This window comes from Myripristis murdjan, chromosome 10, assembly GCF_902150065.1.
Source record: "Myripristis murdjan chromosome 10, fMyrMur1.1, whole genome shotgun sequence".
Lineage (NCBI taxonomy): Eukaryota > Metazoa > Chordata > Actinopteri > Holocentriformes > Holocentridae > Myripristis > Myripristis murdjan.
The window spans coordinates 30,964,145-30,990,070 of record NC_043989.1 but is presented as its reverse complement, the minus strand read 5'-3'; the positions used below and the strand labels follow the sequence as shown (position 1 = coordinate 30,990,070).

The window sequence follows — 25,926 nt, the reverse complement described above, 5'->3', positions numbered from 1 at the left end:
TATTGTTTAATATTGTTTATTATAATTTTTTTTCATTCATATGCCTGTTTCTTTGTACATTATATTGAGTACATGTCTGAAATGTTTGTATATAAGAATGCATTTTCAATAGATTAAAAAAAAAAAAACCTACACACACACACACACACACACACACACTGATGAATACTTACACTATCCCTGTATTGATGATCCAACATGGAAAGCAATAGATACTAGTTGATTTTATAAGGAAAACTCATATGCATTACATAAGGAAATCAGTCATAATGAACAGTTGTGGAAAAAATGGCCTTTTTCTTTACACATTAAAGTAGAGTAATTGGACTTAATTTCCTACATCACAACGATTACCCCTCAGTATGTCTTTGCCTCAGTTGCTGCTCTGAAACATAGTTTGTTGTGTGATTATAATACAGAAATTATAACGCCGAAATATTTATCTCTCCTCATAGTTATTTGATAAACACAGCCTTCTACAGCATAATAATTGCTATGGAGTGTTATGATTATTACTGTTATAAAGTAATTATTTTCCAAAGTGGCATGGGAAAAAAGACATGCATATAATGCAGATGTGGGATGAGAATGGAAATATGTGATGCATTAAGATTTTCTGAAATTCTATAATTTCTATAATGAAAAACTTCTATCCTGTGATCATTTAGTATGAAAACGCTGTACCAGCTATCTTCCCATTTAGGGCAAATCCATCCTTCCATCACAAGATGGAAGGATGGATTTGCCTCTAATAAACTAATACTTGGGTTAAACTGGAAAAATCTTGGATGCATCCGTACAACACCCGAATTCCCAATAAAGTGAAGCACATTGGAAGATCTCACTCAATATCAAGTCTATCTTTCCAAAATTATCTCTAAAAACGTATCTTTGCTTATGTAAGTACAGCTTGGTAAATTATATTGTTCTATTTCATGTTTCCTTTTCAAAGCCACTAAGGTCTTTATTTCCCTCATGATTTTGTGTTTGACTTAAATGTGTAAAACACAATGAAAAAGCAACATCCAAAATAATTTTTTTATCCCTCTTTATTTTGCGGGGGAAAAGAGTCAAACAGTCACAGTTTCTGCCCTTCGCTAAACCAAAGGCATCTTCACGTCTCACTATACAAAATCTGCCGGTGAGCAATAATGACAGACTCACTGAATAATATTCAGAAGAATCACTAAAATATGGAGAAATACACTTACGTTCGCTTCTCTTCTCAGTGATCTCAGTCCCTTTTCCTACACAGCTGATTTGAAACAGGGACAGAAGGAATAGGAGCCGCATCACCACAGAGCATCTCACACTGGAGCCTTTCTTCAAATGTACTTCAACAGTATACCCAAACATCAGTATCACAAATGCACACCAACATAATGAATGTTCCACTTGCTGCAAACCTTTAAATTACACATACACACAAGTCAGACTCTTAGACCAACTCCACAAGTCAAACTCTTTCAAAGAACAGAGAAGAAAAAGACAAAGAAAATGCTGCTGCTTATACATAAAAATGAACTACAACTATAAGTTATATCAATCTCTAAGGATGTGACCAAAGAAGTCAGGAGTGACAACAACTTGCCAAACAAATTAAAGAGACAAAAGTGTACAGAGTCTGCCTAATGAAATCTTACAAGAGATTTCATATCAGTGATAACATTTGTGAATTAGTACATACAGAGAAACTGTGTTGCATTTATACAAGAATCCACTGAGTCTTATCAAAGTTATTGGCTTTGCAACTACGCCTTCCTTGAGTTATTGACTTATATAGGAACCGTAACACTAGGATTGCATCAGCGCAGGTCAGTAACGTGTCATTTTAAAGAATGAAAACTACAGAAGCAAAAAATGAGGTAGCGATGCAGCTACTGAGACCCATTTTCACATGTTGAGATCAACGGGAAGCCTTTGCCACTCAGTATCAACACAAAAAAGGAAAAACCTGAGACCAGGTATTGTAAAAATGCTGGTGACTGAAAACACCGCTTTACTTTATGGACTCTGATTATATTTACTGCGTGTTATAGGCTACCAAATATAAAGCTGTAGCACTGGAGTGACTTTGGTGTTGCAGTAAACATACAACTGTAACAGTAAGGATAAGGAAACTGGATGGCTCAGTATTGTCCGCAACTGTCAGACTGAAATGTACAGATGTTATTCAAACTGCTGAGAGACTGAAGCAAGAGCTCAGCCACTGACTGAGCTCAACTGGGAAGTACACAGTGTAGTTTTCCAAGTCTGCGTGCAGTGTCACAGCTACTGTAACAGTGATATCTTATATTATATCTTGGTCATTGATAACATGTAAAGAGATTCTTCCATATCGCAGGCATCTATCTAAAACAGTATGTGTGTATTAGCATTGGGACAACACGTAAGTGCTCTGTAATTTGGTCTAATAGGAGGAGGGGAAAGTGTTGGGGGAAGGCACGTCCTCTTCTTCTGCAGTGTGGAAAGTCATCATTCAGGAGCTGTTCACTGTTATTAAAGACAAAAGAAATTGTTAAGGATGGTGGCTTCTATAACTACTGGTGATTCACACATTTCAAATCGACATAATAATCATTTAAGATAGGAATGTTCACGAGTACATAAAATCAGATCCCCTCAAAATAAAGGCTCAGTACCTCTTAGCTGGAACTACTGCATTTGCATCCTAAGAAGCCGCCGTCTGCCCTAAATGGCAGAATGTAAAAATCCAAGTTAGAGTGGATTTTTCACACTGAATACTGATGAAGATAAGCAGCAGTGAAAATCACACTTACTGAGGCATTCTGATAATTAAAATTTGTTTGTGAGAGTGATTGTTAAAGAAACCTTGTGCCTACACTCAGGGGTGCCGTATATGGGGGAAGAGTTAGGACAATTCCAAGGGCCCTTGCCTGACAGGGGCCCCAAAAAATAGGTAAAAACTAATATAAAATTATTAAACCATCATCGAGTAAATATATATATATTTTTCTTTTTTTCCATGGGGTCCAAAATTCCTGCCAGCGCCCCTGCCTACACTACACGTTGGATAACGTTGGATCACCCCTTCAATTTTATCTACAAATATTGGTACTCCATTAACTACACCCAGATAGCACACATACATTGGCCTGATGTAGGCTGTAGATCTAAGATCGCAGTTGCCTTAATGTCAGAAAATCTTGCCAATGTAGGTCCAATGTAGGCATTCTACCTAAATTTAAAGGCCTACATTTAAAATGATCTCAAGACTACATTAGAAAGACATCAGAAATTGATACACAGGTCTGACATTGTGCCACTCAGAAAATAAAGCAGGGGTGACATAAATATGATCTAATCATTCATCAATGTGACATTGGCTGGATGTGGGGCAAATAACAGTGTGCTATCAGTGGCAGGGACAGGAGAAGCATGAAAATTGTGTTCTGTACATGTAACATAGAATGGATTAACTGTAGTATATGAAACAAGTTTGTCATTTTGAGTATCAACCTCTGTGCATGAACACTTAAAATAATCAAGCACAGGTGCAGACTCATCTAATAACCAAGTTACCTGATACCTCAGAGGCAGGGGCTTCATCATCGTCTGGAGCTGGGATGATCCTGCCACTCATGGGCCCCACTCCCAGCACCTTGGGTCTCTTGTCTGACGTGGGTGCTCCCTCCAGAACCACAACAATGTACTCCCTTTTGGGACCTTCTTCCTGGGTTTCCACAGGGGATGCAGCTGCCTCTTCTGCCATGGGGCTAACTACTTCTACAACTGGGGCCACTGCAACAATATCGTTCACATCTGTGGCAGTGACTGGCTCATCAGCTGGAGCAGCTGTTACATCAGGAGCCTCTTCTACCACCACAGGAGCAACTGGGATCTCTTCAACAACTGCTGGGGTCTCTTCAGCCGGTGCAGGCTCAGCAGCTATGACTTCTGCTAGTGCAGGGGCCTCCTCCGCTGGTGCAGGGGCCTCCTCCGCTGGTGCAGGGGCCTCCTCCGCTGGTGCAGGGGCCTCCTCCGCTGGTGCAGGGGCCTCCTCCGCTGGTGCAGGGGCCTCCTCCGCTGGTGCAAGGGTCTCTTCTGCTGGTGCAGGGGCCTCCGCCGCTGGTGCAGGGGCCTCCGCCGCTGGTGCAGGGGCCTCCGCCGCTGGTGCAGGGGCCTCCTCTGCTGGTGCAAGGGTCTCTTCTGCTGGTGCAGGAGCCTCCTCTTCTACTGGTGCAGCAATCACTTCTGCTGGTGCAGCAACCTCTTCTGCTGGTGCAGCAACCTCTTCTGCTGGTGCAGCAACCTCTTCTGCTGGTGCAGCAACCGCTTCTGCTGGTGCAGCAACCGCTTCTGCTGGTGCAGCAACCGCTTCTGCTGGTGCAGCAACCTCTTCTGCTGGTGCAGCAACCTCTTCTGCTGGTGCAGCAACCTCTTCTACTGGTGCAAGGGTTTCTTCTACTAGTGCAGGAGCCTCCTCAGCTGGTGCAGGAGCCTCCTCTGCTGGTGCAGGAGCCTCTTCTGCTGGTGCAGGAGCCTCCTCTGGTGGTGCAGCAACCTCTTCTACTGGTGCAGCAACCTCTTCTACTGGTGCAGCAACCTCTTCTACTGGTGCAGCATCCTTGACTTCCTCAACAGCAGGTGCCACCTCTTTGTTTTCTTCAGCAACCTTCGGTACCTCTTGAGCAGAGGCAGCTGCCAGCACCACTGCAACACAGAATCCAGCCATCCAAATATCACTGACTCTTGTGTCATATGAAAGACTCCCATTTTTTCCCCACATACAGAGCACACAACTTGTTCAGGTGGTTAAAAAGTTGAGGTGGTTAGCTGCCATGCTAACTAATTTTGTGTTTGGGAAACCCCCAGTAGTGACAGGACTTAAGTGGCAACAAACCACTCTGTCTCAGGAGGATGACTACATGCAGGTCCAGTGACAAACCTCAGAGATTGAAGAAGTTGCACAAAGGAGAGCAGAAGCATTATAGGACAACTATATTAGTCAATGGAGGCAAAAGCATGACATCACAAACCAGTACTGCATTTCTCTACAAAAGTAAAGGCAGAAAACAGAGCATCCAACAGAAATGGTACACAGGCCTAAAGTTGTCATGCCTTTTCTTAGTCAAGTGTCATCTTGGCAGGCTTTGTATTAATTGTTTGGTACACTCCAACTTCTTATAGGATTATGATTAAAGAGAATTTATCATGTAGATGTAGAAAGACCCCATAAAGCATGACAGCATCCATCTCTTCATGCCCACCTCAAAATCAAAATAAGACTGTCCTCTTGTTGACTGGAACTTTATTTTGAAGAATTCACTTGCAACTGCATACTGTAGGCTGGGCATGTCATCCAATAATGTATTTCACCATGCAAGCTGGAGGGGGTATTTATAAAGATAGAGTGTAGCCCCAGCGCATTTCCAATATAATGCTAAACAGGAGAGGAAAAAAATGGATGCAGAAAGTGGGTTTGGCAGAGGAAGGGAAAGGCTGATGGAAATGCTCCTTTCCAAAACAAAACTTGACAGAGGAAAACAAGGTGCATCAAGGAGGTTGTGAAGCATAAGCATGAGTATTGCTTGTCATTTCAAAAGAAGAAGATGTGAGGTAGTAGTGGTATCCATTTCCATGGTGTATAGAACATTATTCTGTGACAACAGGAAAATGTTTAACTATGGAACTATGATAACATTGTAGAGGGCCAGGGAAATGTTACGACTTTTGTGGCCAGCATTTTGGTAACTTTCATTTTGTTGTGATGCAGTGATTGAGACCATCATTTAACTGAAATGAATAGCTAGAAACTTCTAGTGTAAACAGACCAAATTCAGACAAATTAAAGACGGGAGTAAACCTTTACAGTTTGACAACAGCTTTATTGTACGGCTCAGAATTACCTTTAACTGTTCACACGGCTCATTATCCAGTTATAAGCAAAATAAAAATATGACACTACATTTTCTAGTTGATTTATAGTTGTTAACCTTTTGGAGTTTTGACAATTTCAACATTACAGTTATGAATTAAAAAAAAAAAAAAAAAAAAAAAAAACGCAAAAGTTACAGAGCTCGCACACAATCTCAAACCAATCTCATCTTACTATATCACACAACTGTACCCACTGTGATCTGGTGGAGAAGCACAAAACTTCAGAGGCTTTAGTTAAAAAATGACAGAGTTTTGCAAATTTGACAAAATTGAAAGCCTAGGGAGAATTTGGGGCTTCCTATACGCAATAAAAAAAAAAAAAAAAAAAAAAAAAATCACATCATTGAGGTATGTTTCTGCTTGTTTATTGGCTATCGTTTTGATTGTTTTTGTATGTGGTTTAGGGAATCTGAGGTATAATATGACTGACAGAGGTTGGGAAGGTCAGTGGGGTAAGCGGTATGTGGCAGTCTCTGTGAGGAATAAGCAAATTTTTGGTCGTGTAACTGAAAATCCATTACTTACATATTCACAGGGTGATCAAATTTATTTTACTCATAACTGCAAATGAGCATCACATAAACCATTGGAAATGTTTCACTGTGGTGTGATGTAGCAACAGAATGGAATTCTGAGAAGTCTTTCTGGTGTGATTTGTGTAGTGCTTTTAACATCTAAAGGCCACAGAGTAATCTGTACACACCCAGCAGAGACCTCAAAATGTCAAATACAATATAGACATTGCATATGTTACACCAGAAAAACCTCAAAGTCATCCTTTGGAGAAAGGGGGAAAAAAATAACAGAATAATCTACTCTGTCTTCTCCCTTCTCACAACACATAATATGCACACAGTCCTGCCCTTTACACCCACTCCAATAAATAAAGAGAAAATATACATTTAAGAGACAACAGAATGATCTTTGAAAGCTGAACCCTGACACCTGAGAAGGAGCAGCTAACCTCTAGTGGCTTTACTGACAGTGACTGTAAGTTACCAGTTAAACTGTTTCCAGTGTTGTGGCAGGGGTAAGAGAGGTAACTAGTTTAGAGACAGGCAAGTGTGTGTGCGTGTGTGTGTGTGTCTCCCTGTGGTGAATGTGCGGAACCTCAGGCCTCGGAGGCAGCTGCCTCCTCCTCAGATGGAGGAGTCGTACCGTTGCTTTCGGGCTCCTCGGCAGCGGCGGGCGGTTCTGCGACAGCCTGGGCGGCCTCCTCTACAGCTTCAGCCACTTGGACCACTTCCTCCGCTACTGCCTCCACTTCCTGTGCGGCCTCAGCGACGCCCTCTGCGGCCTCAGCAACGACCTCGGCAGCCTCGGCAACTGCCTCGGCAACAGCCTCAACCACAGTCTCTGCCTCTGCCTCGGCGGCTGATTCAGTTTCTTCCGCAACAGCTTCAGCCTCCACGACGGCCTCAGCCTCCTCTCCAGAAGCCTCCTCTGCAGCGGCCTCCTCTCCAGAAGCCTCCTCTCCAGCAGCCTCCTCGGCCGCTGCCTCCTCCTCCTCTCCACCTGTAACACAAGAACCAAGAAGAGAGAATGTCAGTGAGGGAACTGGCTAGATTAAAAACTCACGCATTCTTCTAAGAAGCAGCTTACAGTGTAGTGAAGCTCACTCAATGACCACTCTGCTCCAAAGCCACATTCTTCCACTACGGGTGATATAGTATTCTACCTCAACACATGCTGTTGGATCGCAACATCAGGTCAAAAATCAATTTCTGAGCCAAGGAAAATCAGATTAATTCAGATTTTGAATACCACTAAATAATCGCCAGCCAGGTTTCCATCCAAGGTTTTTTTGTCAGTTCTGATTACAGTACAACTTTTGGCAATGTTGCATAAAAGTTTTTGTACATGCTCCAAACGGGGCTGGGCAATATGGATAAAATCAAATATAATGATATCATGGACCAAATACCCTGATATCAATATCGTGATGGTACTGTAGGGATGGATGACTGTTGGTACTTTCATAAGATTTGTGGATGCTATGACCGAAATAATAAAACTGCTAGAACAATCAAATAAGTTCAGAAAATTGTGCTTCTTTTCTATAAGGCAGCCTAGGAGACTAGGAAAAGACTGAAAAGACATCCCAGATGATATCTAATTTCATATCATGATACCAATAAGATAGATCTCACCCAGCCCTAGCTCCAAGCAAAAGCAGTTTTGATTTTTCCAAAACAAACTTGTAATGCCTTGTGTCATAATTAAATGACAATCACGGTGGTATGACCAACAGCTGGTACATAATGATTTTCAGGCAATAAAGAGCAATAACGTGCCTGACCGTATAACATAATCCTTCCAGGACTCTTTCTATTGTTCTTGTGACTTTATATTTGGAGTCTGCTCCCTTCCACCCAGCCAGGCTGACAAAACCCAGAATTTTACATTTCTTCTGCGACATTCCAAAACTTTTTGTAAAATTTGCTTGGCAGTTGGATGGAAACACGGCTGTTGATATATTTTCCAACAGGCTCATTGATTGTCTATCTTCTTGCTGTCCTGCACGCTTATCCAGAACACAAAAGCACCAGTAACAGCCATGCCACTCCGGACCTTACCGTTCCCTGCGAATAATCCACCTGCAAAAACCTCAGCAGCACATCCACTACACCACGGCATGCAACGGCCAAAACAAAGAAACAACGAAAAAGGAGGAAGGAGACGAAGACAAGAAGGTGGAGAAAACAAAAGGTAGGGACAGGAGTGCAGGTAAAAGTGTAGGGAGGAGGGGGGTGGAGGTTAAATACCTCGGGTCTTACCATTCAATTACAAGCTAGCAGTTATCTGGAACTCTGCAAGTCTGACAGTGAAAGAGACGCTGAGGCAGCCAGTTGGTTGTGCGTCTTTAATGTTAAACCATGACATCGTCCTGCTGTTTGTTACACATTTATCCATTACAGTTGAAGCCAGAAGGTTCTGTTGGTCAACTTTGACTTTGGTGCGTATCACTGAGTTAATACAGTAGTATGCCAAAGCTTTAGCATACAATGTGTTGAATAACTCCTCTAAAAAAAAAAGTCAGAAAATGAAAACTAGGAAGTTATATATATATATTTTTTCATTTCTAAAATGGCTATAAAATAGCATACAGTTTTGAACTAGCAGGGCTAACATTACATTTCCTCCTTCCATTGATGGTAGTCAACAGGAGGCGGCCGCTGCTTTTGCAATGCACTTCAAAGTTGGAAAGTTCCCAGTCGGTATTTTACGATGTAAATGTGTTCCAGTGGAGAAAAAACATGGAGGCACACACCAAGCCAACGTCAATGTTTGTTTGACAAGTAGGCTAACTAGCAGGGTTGCCAAGTCCGCGTTTTTTTCCGCCAAATTGGGCTACTTTTTAAGTGTTGCCGCGCGTAACAAATTTTGTCTGCGGGTTGGGCTTGGGCAGACATGAATAAAGATTCATATTTTGAATGACCAATGTTTATACCCAAATCCTGTCAAACTGACTCCGGGCCAGATCAGCATATAAACTATCCACATATGTCACATGCTCCACAGACAAATAATATGCCTATGCTTTGTGAGGCCACTCAGCACATGACCAATCACATCATCAGCACCACTCAGCTGAAGTAAGGTATCCCATATTATATTGTAAGTTCTGATATACTGTAAATTAAATAGGTGAAAGAACTGTTTCGGGAAATTGCCTTTAATGTATGGTATTATTTTATAGATATTATAGTGCATTTTGCAATTATAGCAATGCTGTTGGACTTTAAAAGCAACATATATGGATTTTTATGGGCATATTTTGAGTTCTGGTATTGGGCTGATTTTTGGGTTTTGGGCTGGTTTTGAGTTGCTGTTTGGCTGCTTTTGTCTCACACACCTGGCAACCCTGCTAACTAGTGAGTTGGCTAGCATAGCAACAACTTCTGTGTAGAAATGTTGAGCAAAAATCATCAGCAAACTGCCAACTAAAACCTACAATATCAAATTTTATCATGGAAATTTGATGCAAAAGGATTTTTGTTAATTGTTCAGTGTTCTTTCCCGACTCCAACGGTTTTTCCAACTTCCAAGTACAATGGAAAGCAGCATACAGCCAGACATTGTTATTTGTGAGATTGATGGGTGAACTTCAAAAATGTATAATTACTTATCACTGATACTTTGAATAATGCTAGTGGCCTACTTTCACTTCGCATGATAGATGCTAATATGCTAGCATAGAAGACGTTGGCATATTCATTTGACAGCTAAGTTGACCAACGGGGCAATCTCCACCAAAAACTTGAATATTCCTTTAATATTTATTTCAAAACTAGACAGCTACTGAAGAAATGATGTAATCCAGCAGGAAAAAAACTGTAAAAATTATGAATGCAAGTGTTCTATGTGGAAGTCCATGTGTCCTCTTCAGATTTATTGGTTAGCACTTGTGGTAGCACCAAGGGGCCAGTTAAACACAGTGGAACTAAGGAAAATAAAAGAGCAGATCGATATCCAGCACCGGGATGTCCAGAGGTTTTTGGTTGTGTGGTAATGTGACTTTCTTAGCAGTACAGGAGAGGAGGAAAGGAGGAGAGGGGGACATTTTGTTCTCCAGTGCACATCCAAGTCCAGTTCTATGACGAGTATCCGAGCGGCCTCAGAGGACCTTAGCTTTAGCATTACACTGAAAAGAGTAAAGATACAAAGAGTTAGTTGTATTTTTTTTTTTTAAACCAAAAAGAAGTTACAGTTACACATTAATATTATCACTGTTAATCCAAAATGGAACACAAAAGGCTATGTGGGAGAATTTGCAACAAATGGAAATGGGCTGCTACAGCGAGATGCACTGGTGAGGTCAATGGCGAGCGCTCTGACAGGAAGCCTTGGTTACTGGGAGATTATGATCGAGCCAACGCTGGGTCGCCCTGGGAGCACACATGTCCATTTGGAACTGATTGAGTTTGGTAGTAAATGTAGAACTGTTGTTTCTATTCAGGATAGGGAACTATTGTTGATTTTTTTTTTTTAATGAAACTGGAGGAAGGCAGAGAAAAGTGAAGGGAAAGAGAAGAGGGATTATGAGGTTTTAGGGATGTATCAAGGGTGGCCCCATTTTGACAGACAGGTCTTTCAGCCAGTAGGGTAAAATTAGGAGAGGTGAGACTGAGGTCACACAGGAAGGGCACAAGTTTGTCAAAACTGTATTGAAATTCCAAGTATAGCTAAGGTCATATAAAAGGGATAGTTCACCCATTTAGAAAACATGATATTATCTCACTCCCCCCTAGCTGTTCTGTAGGACAGTAGTGGTGCTATCTTCCTCTCATTGTTACTGAGTGCTGGATACTGGTTGGACGCTTCAAATGCTAACTGTTAGCCTCCTGCCATTGAGGTGGACTTCCCCCAGGCTAACAGTCTGAAAAATAACTGCCTTAGTCAACTCAAAATGGTAACTAAATAAAGTTTGAGTTTGATGTGTATCAGAATTTTTACAGGCTAAAATGGTATAAAAGCACTGACTCAAATAAATAAATAAATAAATCAGCTAGGTGAAATAATCAGTTTTTCAAAATGGGTGGACTGTCCCTTTAAAAATAGGATATGTCATGATGTGTATCAGTTCCCAAAGTGGCACTGCTCCATACCAGATCTACAAATGTGGATGAGTATGATGAAATGCAGTATGAAACTTTGACTAAACCAAGAATGATTAGCTTTGCACATGGGATTAGAACACATCTGAACCCACTGCAGCCTGAAGTTAGTTTATTGTTGGGAGGCACAAATGTTCAATGTAAACGTTGGGTTGTTTATGTAGTAGTGTTGTATATAATTAATCATTTTGGTATTTTCTTACATTGTACAGAGTATTTCATGAATACCTATCTCATTATACCTTACTGCTGTTACTCTCCACACCCTGCATGCTGTTAATCACATATTTCATTATTTTATTCTTAAAGTTTTAATATGCACTAGTGTCAGGTGTGCCATTTGTTGACAACATCCATTTTTTGCTTTATACCTTAAATACACCAATTCTAGTAATGGTTTAATACCAATACACCAAAGTTGATCAAGATTAGGTTCCTAAAACATACTCAATCAAAAGAGATTTTTTAAAGGTACACTATGTAAAACTGTCAAAGGTCGACTTGAGTGAGTGAGGACGCTTAAGACTCAACTGTAAAAATGTCAAATAATCATGTAATCTATCAGCAAGTTAGTCCAGTGATGAGAGCCATGTAGACTCAACCGTCAAACTACATGCTTATTCCACTTTTTTTGGCAGGCGACATCCCTGTGTCAGCCCGAGCCGCACAGTCCTCCTTAATAAAATTAAAAATCATGCTGATGACTCTCAGCTCTCCTCTGCTGCACTTGACTGTGGATGCTGCACAGAGCTCTGCTAACCTCATCATGAGAAAGTGAGGAAAAGCAGATTACTCACTCAGCTATTAATCAAAACACACCACCCTCTTAATCATCACAAGCCAACAGGGGCCAGAGAGCGCTGCTGGGACTCAACAACGAGGATTCAGCAGCAGATTCTTGGACAAATGACTACATCTTCTGGTCGACACAAAGCCATTACATTTACAAGTGAATATACTTAGTGATACATCTGCATTTTTACAAAGCAAGGCTGCCTGTGCACCTCGGCATTCCCTGTGCATTCTGTTGACCATCCGAAATATGATGCACATAGAAATATGATGCAGATGTTTTCCCCAATTGTATATTGTTTATTTTCATGCTGCATTCTTTTTTTTTTTTATCATTATCATATTGCACATAATCATTTACTTCTACTACTTCTCAGTTCCTCACCCTGCATACCTGCTCTTGGTCCTCTGTTTCATCACTGTCTATGTTTTTTACATAACATGTGTTGTAATTATTGATTGCGTTATGTTTAGAGCCTCCTGTTTGCTATATTCTCATTGATATTGTTGCTTGTTATTACTGTTACTAACTTTTTATTCAAGTTTCATTTTGCTATTAAAATTTGGCAAAAATCCCTTATTTCATGAATCTGTTACTTTCCCCTCCGCTGTTAGCTGTGAATTCGTAGAAGCAGAAGTGGCAGTAGGTTCTGGTTAAGTGAGAAGCACCGCAGAGAACTGTGATTAGAGTGATTAGTGCGATTATGAGCTTCCATAGCAAAAAAATAACGTGAGAATAATAACAGTGAGGTCGGTGAGAATCAGAGTCAAGCCCATGCCAACACTTTAACTGAGCCCAGATTAGAGCTTCAGTGAGCAGTTTCATAGAAAGCTTGCAGGCAGTGATTATGAATAAAACAAATATCATTAGTTACGACAAAAACTCACCCTCTTCTTCCTCATCCCTGCCTGCAAACACAGACAAAGCACAGTGTCACAGGTTTCCACAGAGACAGGCCGCATCGTATAGCACTGCTGTCTCCACTGAAGAGCATGCAATAATGATGTGTGGATATGTTAAAAAAAAATAAATAAATAAAAATAAAATAAAGGCTGGGTATCACTGTTTCTAAAACGATGCTGTTTGACATTTCTATATTGAATGAAAGCAGATTTTTAGTTTATATTTCGATTTTAAATGTTTAAATTTAGTTTTAGATTAAATTATTCTCTGCATTACATGTTGGCATTTGCTTTTATAGAATTGGATAATACTTTATTGATCCCTGAGGGGAAACTGGGTCAGCTCCATTTGCTCTAATTCTCAAGAATATATCACAAGCATAAGTGAAATTATAAGAAACAGAAAACGAAATAAGAAATAAAAACATGTATTCAGAAATTTGTAAAAAAAAAAAAAAAAAAAGTGTGCATTATGTGCAATAATCCTACAGAAATATAAACTGAGCTTATGTAAAAAAATACAATATATACACCAAATTTAGACATATACCATATATAGATAAATACATAGATGAGCAAATTCTGCATTTAGTTTCTCTAAAATGCCCAAGTATTTATAGCAAAGAGGATTTAATTTGACAGCCCATCACCAGCACCAAAACTTTCGATTTTAATTTCCAGGGTTTTTCAGCCCTGAAGCTGAATTGTGCCAAATTTGTGCCAAAAAAAAAAAAAAAAAAAACTTGAAATGGGTCATCGTCATCTTGATAGTGATGGTGACTGTGCATAAGCCAAGTATGTTTACGCTGTAGAAATATCTGCTCCCATGCACGTGTGACTGCACACAATGGTGCTGCTGCTGTCAGTGCTATCAGCGAACTAACTAAACACCCTGCTGGAAGGCTCCACTCAAGCGTGCCAAAACAAACTTCCTAGCCAAGTAGGAGGGAAAAAAAGTTTCTATAATTATTCTTATCTGTGTCTCTACGGTCCAACTGTCCCAGTAAGAGCCCCTTCAGCCAGGGATAATAAATAACCCTGATCGCACTGACATAATATTGGAACAGAGTATAAACAGTGGCTCGTGCTGGGCCAGAGGGAGTTTGTACTAAGAGGAAAGGGAGTCTGGCTTGTGGGGACGGAGAAATCCTGCATAAGGAGAAACCATTGTGTGTGTTTGAACTGAGGCTGTCAATGCACAATATTTTGTGCAGACATCCACTACTTTTAATACCGTTTTCTTCAGAGCTTTATTCTCGCCAGGGTGAAAGAGTGTTTAAAAACAGCATCTAGATTAGACTAGACAAAAATTTCGAGAATATGTTCAGGTTTGGGTCGGGTTCGGTCACGTCAGCATTACTTTAGTGAAGCTACTGTAAAATAAATAAAAAATTATGGACCTACTGTACTTTGTGTATAGAATGGAGTTTAGGTGAAGGCAAGGTGAAGGCAACACGTAGGCTATTTCAGGCAGTAAATGTAACCCAGTGATGGAAGACAAGCAAAATCTGGGGCTCAGGTCGGGTTCAGATACAAAAAAAGAATTCCTGTCAGGTTCGAGTCGGGCTCGGTTACTATGCTCGCAGACTCGGGTCGGGTTCGGACAAAAATACACAGCCCGATCCACACTCTAACCTAGACCACACGCCTCCGCTGAAACCCAGTGAAATATTACAGCTAATAAATGTGTTTCACTGGATGTGTATTTAATTTGGTTTCAGAGAAAGACAAGAACACTAAGTTGTAGCATGGTGACCTCAACCTGCCTTAAGGACAGAGGGGTTACAATCCCTGCATGTAGAGGCCTTTAATATGCCTTTTAACATTTAAACACAAGACATCAGATATCAGTCCAGCATCATTAATCTAACATTGAAATATAGATTTTTAACTATAATCTTTTTGTAATTTTTTGCTGTTCTGTTTAGTTTATTACAAATTTTCTGGATTTTTTTCATTTTTTTTGTTATATAATAATGTTGATTAAATATTTGTTAATTCAAAGCAAGGCTTGTGTTGATGTTTGTAATGCTGCAAGTTTTGACACTGCAATTTACAAACTGACTGCAAATAAATATTGGCCTGAAATATTGGTCATCTGTGTACTTGATTGCTAGTATCATATTGTCCAGAAAAATCAATATGTTGATTCCTGAGACCGATATATTAGTGAAACACTAGTCTTCAGAGCTGGAAAGTGACCGGAAGCTCTCGCTGAAGGTTTGAATGACTCTGGCTGCTGGGATTAAGAATTCACCTCTACTGAGCTGACCTGTACTGCTGAACCTGTCTGAGACCATGTTATAAATACTGACAGGATGAGAGATGCTCAGGGAGAAATCAGCAGGAGGTCCACTCTACAAGCAGACAAAGACAAACTGAGCAGGCTGACCGTTTAACATGCCTCTTTGTGTTTGCGTGGTCAGCCGGTGGCGTTGCCCTGGCACTGAAATAAGCAGAGGATAATCCGGGCCTGTCCCGCAATCCTTTGCTTGGATCACCTAAATCTCTCTGCTCAGGGTGGGGCAGAACCGCCCGACTAAACAAGGCCTGTGTTTGGGTTGTCTGTATTAGACGGAATGCACCACATTTTTGGTAGATTATCTCTTCAGTTAACTTAGTGTAAATGATGAAACAGACACTAAATTCATCCACATGTCCCCTGTAGGTTACTAGCCCTGACTCCATGCTAAAACTTTGGAATACCTTACATTATATTTAGTAATAGCACGCTCCATGCTAACACTCAAAGCAAAATTGAACTTGGACATTATGAGTCCACATGGTGGTGAAATATCCTCATCTGTGCTCGCCTGCACTGCTAATCCACAATACTGGATTTCTATCTCTACATTCACCTCCATAGCAACAAACCTGGTCCCAAAAAACTCCCTCTGGATAACCAAACGCAAACAAAATGAATTATGCCAAAAAAAAAAAAAAAAAGTAAATTCCACTGCCCTTTCTGTTTTGTGAAATACAATTATTGATGAAAGTACAAGCAGGCCATTGATGCAAGGCTATGTGGAAATTTCCTGCATACACTACCTGCTGGATCTACTTTCCAATTCAATTAGAAACATAAGAAAAGAGTAATTCAGTTTCCTCAGAAAAATAGGTGTTCATTTATGCGCTAAAACTTATTTTGTGAGATGTTTTGCTATGGAAGCATCTAATTACACAATTTTGCTTTCTTTCAGTTATGAAAATAACCTCACGATACCTAGATGTATCAGATTAATTATATTTCACTTTAAAATGTATGAATGTACAGTCCAGGTTTCATCACCAAAAGGTAAGTTTACTTTGGATAATGCTTGTGGCCTAAGTGTTACATGGAGCCTGTTATCACTCAACATAGTCGACATACTCATGGACATTATCACTTCATACGGGAAACTGACCACTGAGACCCTCCCAGATGCATGGTATATTCTTTTGACTAGACAATTCCGAACTTTGATCCCCTTTGCTGTCCATTCTTTCATCAGTGAAGTACATGAAAAGGCTTTTAGCGGACTCCACTTCCCAGAAACTGCAAACAAAGCCTGTAGATCAATGATAATAACCGCTGAAGGAGCCCAAAATATACGAAGAACGGAGCATTTTATGGCTTTTATCAGGGAACAAAGTCTGGGATTGTTTTGTCTTTGATGTTACAATGAGCAAACTGGTTGAGGGGGTGTGCTCTCCAATCGTCACAGTCTTAGCTTAATACAGTGGAGTGGATGAGAAACCCAAGTGGCAGGTGAGGATGAGGGCGGAGGAAGCTCGCAGTCTGGACTTACTCTTGGGTGGCCATGGTTTGGGCACCCACTCTGTCTTGGGTCTGGCCTTGATTTCTGCAACACGCTCATTGAACCGGGCATGGTCTGTGGTCACAGTGCTGTACGCCTGTGGACAACGGAGAATGCAGTTTCCTTAAGTCAAAAATCAGAGCCATTTCCTTCTCATTCCTTAGAACATTACCGGATGAACGTCAATTCTGAGGCCCATCAAACTTAAAATGTTCAATTTTCAGTTACTTTGCCAGATACAAGTAAGACTTGTGTGTAACTGTTAGGTTCAAATGGAAATTCTTGTTCAAAACATGCAGCATCTATATATTTGCAAGAAAGCCCTGTATGTCCATGTGCTGAGGTATAGAATCCTTCAGTACTTTTATGAGGTCCATGTTTAAATGTCATGTCTGTAATGCCTGTGGTAGCACTTGTTATAGACCAGCTGATGGCACTGGTAGATTGATTTTTCCATTTCGTACTTTTTTGCAGCTCAAATTGCTTGGGGGCAGTGTTTATCTAGCAGAGAAATTCTGCTTTCATTACTAACATTGCATGGTTTTAGTTTGGTTTCACATATTGTTTGTTGGACTTTGTTGCCGTAAGTCAGCTGAACTGTTGAGAATACAACATTCCCACTGTATGTCTCACACAGCCTATGTCAGTAATAACACTGTGCAAGTTGCCGTGGTGAGCTATATTGATGGTTTAATTGCTTAATTTGGCAAGTCGGCATGCATATAGCGAGTTAGTTTTCATCTGAGATCCTAAACAGAAAGAACTTACATATGTGACAGCACCGACGAAGGCTCCGCCACACAGCAAGGCATAGACAATGTTCTCCCCAGACCCGCCAGGAACTGACGACATTTGCCGCCGCTGCAAACCTACAAAAGGGTCAAAGGTCACCTGTTAGATTTTCTTCAAACCTGTCATCGGTTACTGATAAATCTGGTAAGAATTTCTTAAGTCCATCCCTTATTAATCTCATCTTCTACCGTAACCTGCGAGTAAACTAGGAAAAAGTTCTGGGAGGTGAAGGAGGGCTTGTTCTCTGATAACACTTTGACACTGGAGTGATGGGGCAGGAGCAGCTGGAGGACATATGAATCAAAACCAACCCTTGATTGAAAGAACTTCCCCATATCTCCTCCACTACCCACTGTAAATGACCCTAGATAGACCCTGGTGGCTTTAAAAAGATCCTGCAGGATAGGGATAATGTTCTGCACAAAGCCTTAAGCTTCCTCTCCTAAGTGAGAGGGATTGGTCAGAAAGCGCCCTAAGACGCTCTTGCTGGCTGGCGATGCCTCCCTCTCTGATTGGATTGGGCACAATAGACTTAGATGGCCAAAAATACGCCTGTCAGCACCTGAGACCTGCAAGCTGACACACTCTCCTCCCCTCCCGAGGAAAGAGAAGGTCCGTCTCAGCCGTTTTGGCGCTGCATGCCTACCATTTTAAAATGTGGCGTAAAGACTTTTAAATGCATAATAATCAGCTTTGTCCAATTTGTCGCTGCAACTTCAGATAACAGCTGATGAGTGTATATGTATTGTTGTGTCATTTGATAAAGCAAATTTTTTTATGCTTAATTCAGCATGGAATTTTCTCCGCTGATGACTGCAGACCAGTGCAACACACCCCTGGGACTGCAGCCAAGCATGCTTTACTACAGCAAGACTTGGACCAGAGTCAGGGATACTAATCCCATGACATCAGCTTTCACTATAAAACACACACAAAAATGCTTACTAACTGCACTTCTACCCCAAAACAGCAGCTGAAAACAGTCCGTTTCAGAGACCAACAGCCAGGTCTGACTTTAACTGTAAAACGTGCAATCAATTATAAACAGTGCATTCAAAAAAATACACTGAAGCGGTCAAGCCTGGGCCCCTTTGTTGATGCAGTCAATAAACTGTATGAAGCAGCTTTTTAGAAGGACCTGATGATTATTAAAACATTACAAATTAAAGGATCTCCTTCCTAACAAAAATTCACAATGACTTGCTTTCTATCTATCTCTATATATACCTATCTATGTCTATATATCTGTCTCTACAGATGGCATTTTATGTATTTATAGCCGTACATAGCACAACCTCTCGGTCACAGCTAGCTTTTTGATAGCCTTCAACACGGTCTAACAGGGCCATCGTTTTAGGTATCTCAAAAACTATTAGGCTATGTCTTTTTCTTGAAAAACTTGAAAAACATGAAAAATGTGAAAAACATTCATTAATTGTCCACTGAAAAGCAAGTGTGGGCAAGCCTAGTTTAGATAGGCTGCCCCTGCTGCATCAGAAGAATTTTTGGGATTCTCGGGGGAGGGTCACCCAGTCAGTTAGGACAACACAGTAGGCTATTCTTGGCCAGCTTGGCAAAAATGGTTGCATGTCGCTTTTTCTACCAAGTTTTATTGAGCATTTACAATAATACATTGCCTTATATACATAAAAAAAAGAAAACAAGCCATAGTGAAAACGTTATCTTCTTAGATAAAACAGATGTTGACAACATTTTCCCTTGGGGACATAATTTGCAGTTGTAGAAAGCTAATAAACTGCAATATATCTCAACACTCAGCATATTGTAAAATGTTTAAAATTGCAATACAAATATGTGGGGGCTCTGGTGAGTCCCACTGCTATGGAATATACCTGTTAAGATTCTTGTACATGGAAAAAGCCATTACTATTATAATGAGTGTGTCATTCAGCAAACAGTGTCTAATTAATTATTCCCTCCTGTGCTTCTTGTAGAAATTCCAGTTTCTCTTTGCTGATGTGATTAGCAAAGTTGTCATATCCGGTGTTAACCCTTCATATTCTCAGCAACTAATCCACTGTGCAGTCCTCTCACAAGACACCCTCCTGTGTTATTTCTACTGACTAATCGGCTCTGGTCCGTGCTATGAGTTGGAGGATGAAGTGAAAATCATGGCAAGTGGAGGGGACACGGGTCAGGATGTGACAGGATTAGCCCATGATACCCTCATCTGGTTAAGTGGGACCACCGATCGTCAAGAGCGGAGGAAAGCGGCCATCCACAGTCCAGGGTAGGACTGAGCAATACACTGTTATCTAGATATGAGCATGCCAGATAGTAATAGCTATCTCAAAAAGACACAATATGGAAGATATCAAATTTTGTATTAGTCTAAGACAATGATTGGTCTGTTTTGATCAATAAAATACTTCAATGAAGTACCTGCATTTCAAGTATGTATTATGCCATTGTATTTTTTCCAAAGCTGCTCAGTTTTTACAGCTTTAACACTCAAAATATTGCTCAAGCCTTGTGTCGAAGCATAGGTTGGTGCAAAATGTTTGATTTTAATTTCAAAATTTATTTTAAAGCCACATAAGACAGTGATTGGTCTGCTCTGATCAATAAAATACTTGAATGAAGTAACTGCATTTCCAACATCCATTTGGCGTAATTATGCCTTTTTATGAAGAATACTTTACTGTCACTGGTGCAACACTTCACATTTAAAATAAGTGTGAACCCACAGTCACATTGTATATTGCTACTGGGATGTTTAGTATAAATATCAATGTATGACATTTTGTGCATATCGTGCAGCCCTTGTCCAAGGTAGGGCATATTTCACTCATCACGGATGCAGTGCTGGACACACAGCAGGTTATGTAATGGCCTACAGGGCCCCCAGTGGTGCCTGGCAGACAGAAAAAACACTCTAGCCTGATTATAACAGGAGCTGGAGATACCTGCTGGAAATACTCCATCATAAGCAATACCAAAATCAAAGAAGGGAAAGAATTTGCTAATAGGGTGATCAATAAAGTGATGGAACATGGTCTTAATGACTGTTACAGTAGAGTTCAGACACCAGGTGGCAAATTCCGCTGCTTGTGGGCCGATATCCTGCCTTTTCCTGACTTTTGATCCTGCCTGAACAACACCGGGTGTATCATCTAGCTGATGCCAAATAGGACTCATGACAATTGAAAAGTGTAGCTGGCAGCAGTGAAGGGAAAAGGGACAAAAGCAGCACACACCCCTCCTACATCAGCTGCACAGGTCTGATCCTTCACAAACCGAGCAGCAGTGTGTTCGTGTGTATTCCCCGTGGTGATGTAACATTATTATCAAAGATGAACAGGGAAGCTGCAGGTCCCAACCGGTTCGTGGAAAAGCACTATTGGACGTGCGTCGCGTGCCGATAGCTGATGGTGTTTTAACACTGGGACCACCATCCCACGCGCTCATCACGTGACGGCAACCATGTTTCCACGCTAGCTGTGGTCCAATGAAGGTCACACATACTAACCCCTTAAAAACCTACCTAGTTAAAGATGTACAGGCCTGCGGGAGGAAATGGGCTGTGTGGCCTGGCGTGAATAACTTGACACGAGTTACACTGGCCTTAAATGTGACATCAACATTGTTACAGTATTTCTTTAGTGCAGGATGAGCCGGTGAAAACCGCTGTAGTGGAGATTATAGTGATCCGGCTGCTGCTTTGCATAATACTCAGAGGATCCAGCAGTGTGTTGTGTTATGAAATGTTGCAGGCCTCACAAGTACGTCATTTCTGTGTGAGGAGTAAATGTAGTCTCCTGTGTGACATGTCAAACCAGTAGAGTCACAAAGGCAAAAATGCAACGCAGAAGGTGTTTTTTGGGCATCGCTACCACCAAAGAAAGCCATTTGACCTTCACTCGCCTTCACTGGGTCCAGCCTGGGGATGCAGCTATGCGGGCAGAGCCACGTGGGGACACAATGTTCTATTCTACCAATTACGCACCGAGCGTGACAAATGACAAGCGATCACCAAGGAGAGGACACCACATTACGATCCTGAGATGATGGCAAATAGTACAACAATGTTACATTTATTTTTTGGGGTTTGTTTGAAGGTGAAACTCACCATCCCTGGGCAACCTGTAGGCTGCTTTCCTCGCCAAAGGCCCACACCTTTGCCAGGCCGCTCTGCAGGAAAACATCGCTGCTCTCCGAGGGCTACAGGAGGACTGAATGCTGCAGCTCCAGCAAGGGCTGAATGAATGGCCGCTCCGCTCCGCTCCGCGCTGCGCTGAGCTGGGAATGTGTGTGGACAAGCACAGCCCTGCCCTCCGTTGCGCAAGATGTTGCGCTGCGCACTGCCATTCATGTATGAGGGGTGATTAATGCCGCGGAGGTTGGGGGGGTGTTTCTGTGGGGAGTGGTTAATTCCAGAGAGAAGCAGGAAGATAAGCTTCCTGAGGACTAATTAATGCCACCTAGAGGGAGGAACACTTTTTGTGAGGGGCGATTAAGGTTTCCACTTCATTAGAATGGTGGGTGCTGTTTCAACAACTGAGAGAACTGTGGGGGCCCTGAGAGCTCAGCACACTGCAGCTGAGGAAAAGACATGCAAGGTGACAAACAAGCAAGTAAATAAAACATCCGCATGAATTTGACAACACATGCACTGCAAATGTAGACAACACAACACAATATAGAACATGCTGTACTTAGAAAACACGCTGCAATCACACCAAATGACAGCGGAAGTGTTTACAGGGAATGCTTAAAAGTGATGAACACGTCTGGTTGCTTTAAACAGTGACTCCCAAAAATGTATTTATCAACACAAGAAAATGCATTTTTGATGTTAACACGCCAATGTAAGGGCGGCTAAAAACACTGGCAGGCTAATGCCAGTCGAGCGGTGGAGAGCATCTCCACGCTCCGCATTAATTGTGGTCAGTAGTTCACTAACATTAGCCACACAGACTGATACCCTTGATCTAATCAGTAAGTCAGTAACTAGTAGCTAGTGGTTTAACTGATGTCAAAATTTCAAGAACTTTATTGTTAGAGTTACTTACAGTTAAATCAGATATGTTTCACCATGACTAAAAAATATTGTACACCAAAACAGCATAGTTCTCAATATCCTTGGCATTTCCCAACATTCATATTTATGCTTTTCCAAACACTTGCGCACACTGTGAATGCTTTGATCTCGTGGTCACACCTGCAAGAGATGCAACAGCATTGCATTTGGAGTTCCCACCTCAGTCACATTCCACCGTATCCATATACACTGAATGTTGCTCTGAGACAGTAACATTTTCAGGTGAGCTTTTGCCCACAAAGCAGCGTATCCTCTAAGATTTCCACACATTATAACAGCAACTGCGCTAGTTAGATTGAGTGCATTTGTTGAGATCATATGTAGCAAAGAACAATGACTGTCATGATAGTTTATTTGGTCAGTGTGATCAATAATTAGACATAGGCTTTTATCATCTAACTATCAACGTGGACATTGCTCCATCACTCCTGAGTGCTCCCAGGTGGGACTTTCTTTGTTCTTTGTTCTGAATACATCAGGGCTGATGTTTGTAAAAGTGCTACTGTGTAACCTTCTTATCATCAGTTAGATTTGATTCTATTTTACAAGATTCCTTTGGGCTCCTGGACAGTCGCTGTAGAGCCTGAGAGTTTAGGCACTGTGGTAGAATAATATGGACACTTAAAAAGCTTCTGCACATAGACGTGGTGTGTGGAAAACAAAAGAGAGAAGAAAACTGAGAAACAAAGTCAAATTCCACCAGCAAGCCAGTAGTTACACTCAAGCAGGTCAGTTTCTGCTTCTTTCTAATTCTGTGGCCAAAGTGCCAGACTCGCAACACAACATCCAATAGGAAGCTATGAAAATCTCCGACGCAAATCCTACTTATTCTGCCACTAAGCTTAGTTATGGAGAGTGCCACCCCTTGTCGTATCCAGTTTACACCCATTTGAGACCACATGCATTACGTCACCCCAAATACAAGTAAACATGCATCCTATTAAATTTATTATTTAAACGTATTTGTCAGCATCAATCGCACTGCACATGCTAGGGCTCCTCCTCAGTGGCATTAATCGCCCTCCATACTCCTCAGTGACTTTCAGGTTCCCTTACATTGTAGTTGCACAAGTGACACCATGTGCAGAGGAAAGGTCAAACAGAAGGTTGATAAACTGTTGCTTTTGTACAGAAAAAAAAAAAACTAGGTAACAGGTAAAAGAGATGGAAGCAACAAAGGGTGGGCACAGGGGCCAAAACACAGTGCAAATCAATGGAAGGAGGAAATCGACTTGCAACAGAAACAAACAGTGTTCAAGCTTAACACCGCAATAAAAAAAAACGACATATGTTCACATGGGAAAATGAAAATAATAAAAGAAAATAGCCTATGGAATGCTTGTCACTGGCTCCACTCTTTGTGTTATGCTAAAAAGGAAAGCAGCGAGATGTTTCCTTGCCACAGTAACCTCTTTAAGCCGGGCATCTTATCCAGTTTCTCATAACTGGAATATGAGCTTACTGGGTTATTTCTAACACAGTTATGACGTGTACATGCACCGACCTACAACCATGTTAGCTGAGAAGACAGATTAGGAGGGGAACTCTTTGTTTGAAACATGGGACACTTTGTTGCAGATGCATCAGGAATAGAATTAAGACGACACTGAGATCAGCACATGTAGGGAGGAGAAAATACCGTGGATGTTCATAAAAAAATTACAATCGCTTTTCTCAAATGAAACACTTAGTGAATGTTTTCTAGTAATGCCAGATTTCCTGTTTCACTCAAAGAGAAAGTTTATCATTATAATTTTTTTAAATTGTAAGACATTTCCTTAATCGTTTTCATATTATTTGGGTCCCAGACTCAGCATCGTAACGAAGAACAGCCATAAGACATGTTCAATCCAACTTTCATTTCTGCAAGTTTACTAGTCTACTAGTTTGGCAAACTCCAAACTAGTAGAACGAGTTCAGGCAAATTCTCTGGCATTGTTGAAAGGTCCTCCAGGAAAGATGTGGAATAAATGGTGATGAGGAAATGAGGCTTTGCTGAAGCACTGAGGCTTTCCCAACCACTTCCCAACCACTTCTGACCCACCAGTCAAAATAATATCTGGCTGTAGATCAAGTCAGCGCTGCAGTGTGGGTGTGACATGGGACCAGGAAATTAAAGGCTGTATTTAGGCCAATAATATAATACAGTAACATTTAGAAATATCCTGACTGGACACTGCAGATGTTGATGGTGACTCAGCGAGTTACACTGAAGCAGGAGAGTGCATGGCTTCAAAAATAAGTCTTCATTTAAAAATCTCCCCGGCCTTTGAAAGAAACCTTTTACACAGCACAGAGTTTATTAATATTATTAGCCTATAAATGTTTTTGTTACTTTTACTGGTACCATGCACATCCATATGATGATGTATTAGTGCTATTGTACTTGTTGGTCAAAGAAGCACATGGCTTGACTTTGCTGCCGCTCGCCGTGTATCAGGCCTGCAGTTGATGACTTCATCAAATTCTTCTTTGCAATGGATTTAGGAACAAGGAAGTCCTGGAGATTTTAGCCCAGAATAACAAGATTGTTTCTCTTGCTTTCTTTTCTCATGGCTTCTCTTTGCTGAATCTGTTTCTTGGGGAAAAAAACAAAAGTATTTTTCTCATAAATTTGTTTTTTTTTTTTTCTGGTAAATTTATCACTTAAATCTCTGAGAATATCCGAGGTTTTTTTTTGGAACTTTGGAAATTGAATTTTTTTAACAGACATATGCCGGCACCCCTGCTGCTACAAAATTACTTTTTTTTTTTTTTTTTTTTTTAAAACACTTTTAAGCACATTTGGGTGAAACAGAGCTCTGCTCCAGGGCATTAAGAGTCTGTGCTTAGACTGTTGTTTGTAACCTCACTAACAACTTTTTTTTTTTTTTTTTTTTTTTTTTTTTTAAATTTCCTTCATTAATGCTCATCAAGATTGTATCATGAATGGGAAACCATGTAAAGGTGAAAACTCTTTACTGTCATCTGCAATCCAGTTTTTGTTTAACGATCAGATCAGCAGGGTTGACACGTCTGGTTGCTGATAGATTCATGTGGTGCCTGGATAATTCATGAGGGA

At 40.9% G+C, this 25,926-nt stretch overlaps 1 protein-coding gene across 22 annotated transcripts; it reads right to left on the bottom strand.

The window, feature by feature from the left end:
* Positions 1-1,042: 1,042 nt before the first annotated feature.
* mgarpa (mitochondria localized glutamic acid rich protein a) lies at positions 1,043-22,180 on the bottom strand. 22 transcript variants are annotated; one of them, XM_030061451.1, is made up of 10 exons: positions 21,894-22,178; positions 17,780-17,880; positions 17,003-17,108; positions 13,200-13,220; positions 7,060-7,416; positions 4,442-4,674; positions 4,145-4,186; positions 3,551-4,081; positions 2,643-2,691; positions 1,043-2,493 (listed from the first exon to the last, which is right to left on the bottom strand). In XM_030061451.1, exons 1-9 carry the CDS (start codon positions 21,967-21,969, stop codon positions 2,656-2,658), a joined length of 1,503 nt encoding a protein of 500 aa, XP_029917311.1. In that variant the 5' UTR covers positions 21,970-22,178; the 3' UTR covers positions 1,043-2,493; positions 2,643-2,655. The 22 variants fall into 22 exon arrangements, with proteins under 22 accessions (XP_029917311.1, XP_029917295.1, XP_029917294.1 ...); XM_030061435.1 differs by having other exon boundaries at positions 3,551-3,934; positions 3,977-4,674; positions 21,894-22,180; XM_030061434.1 differs by having other exon boundaries at positions 3,551-4,507; positions 4,547-4,674; positions 21,894-22,180.
* Positions 22,181-25,926: the final 3,746 nt, after the last annotated feature.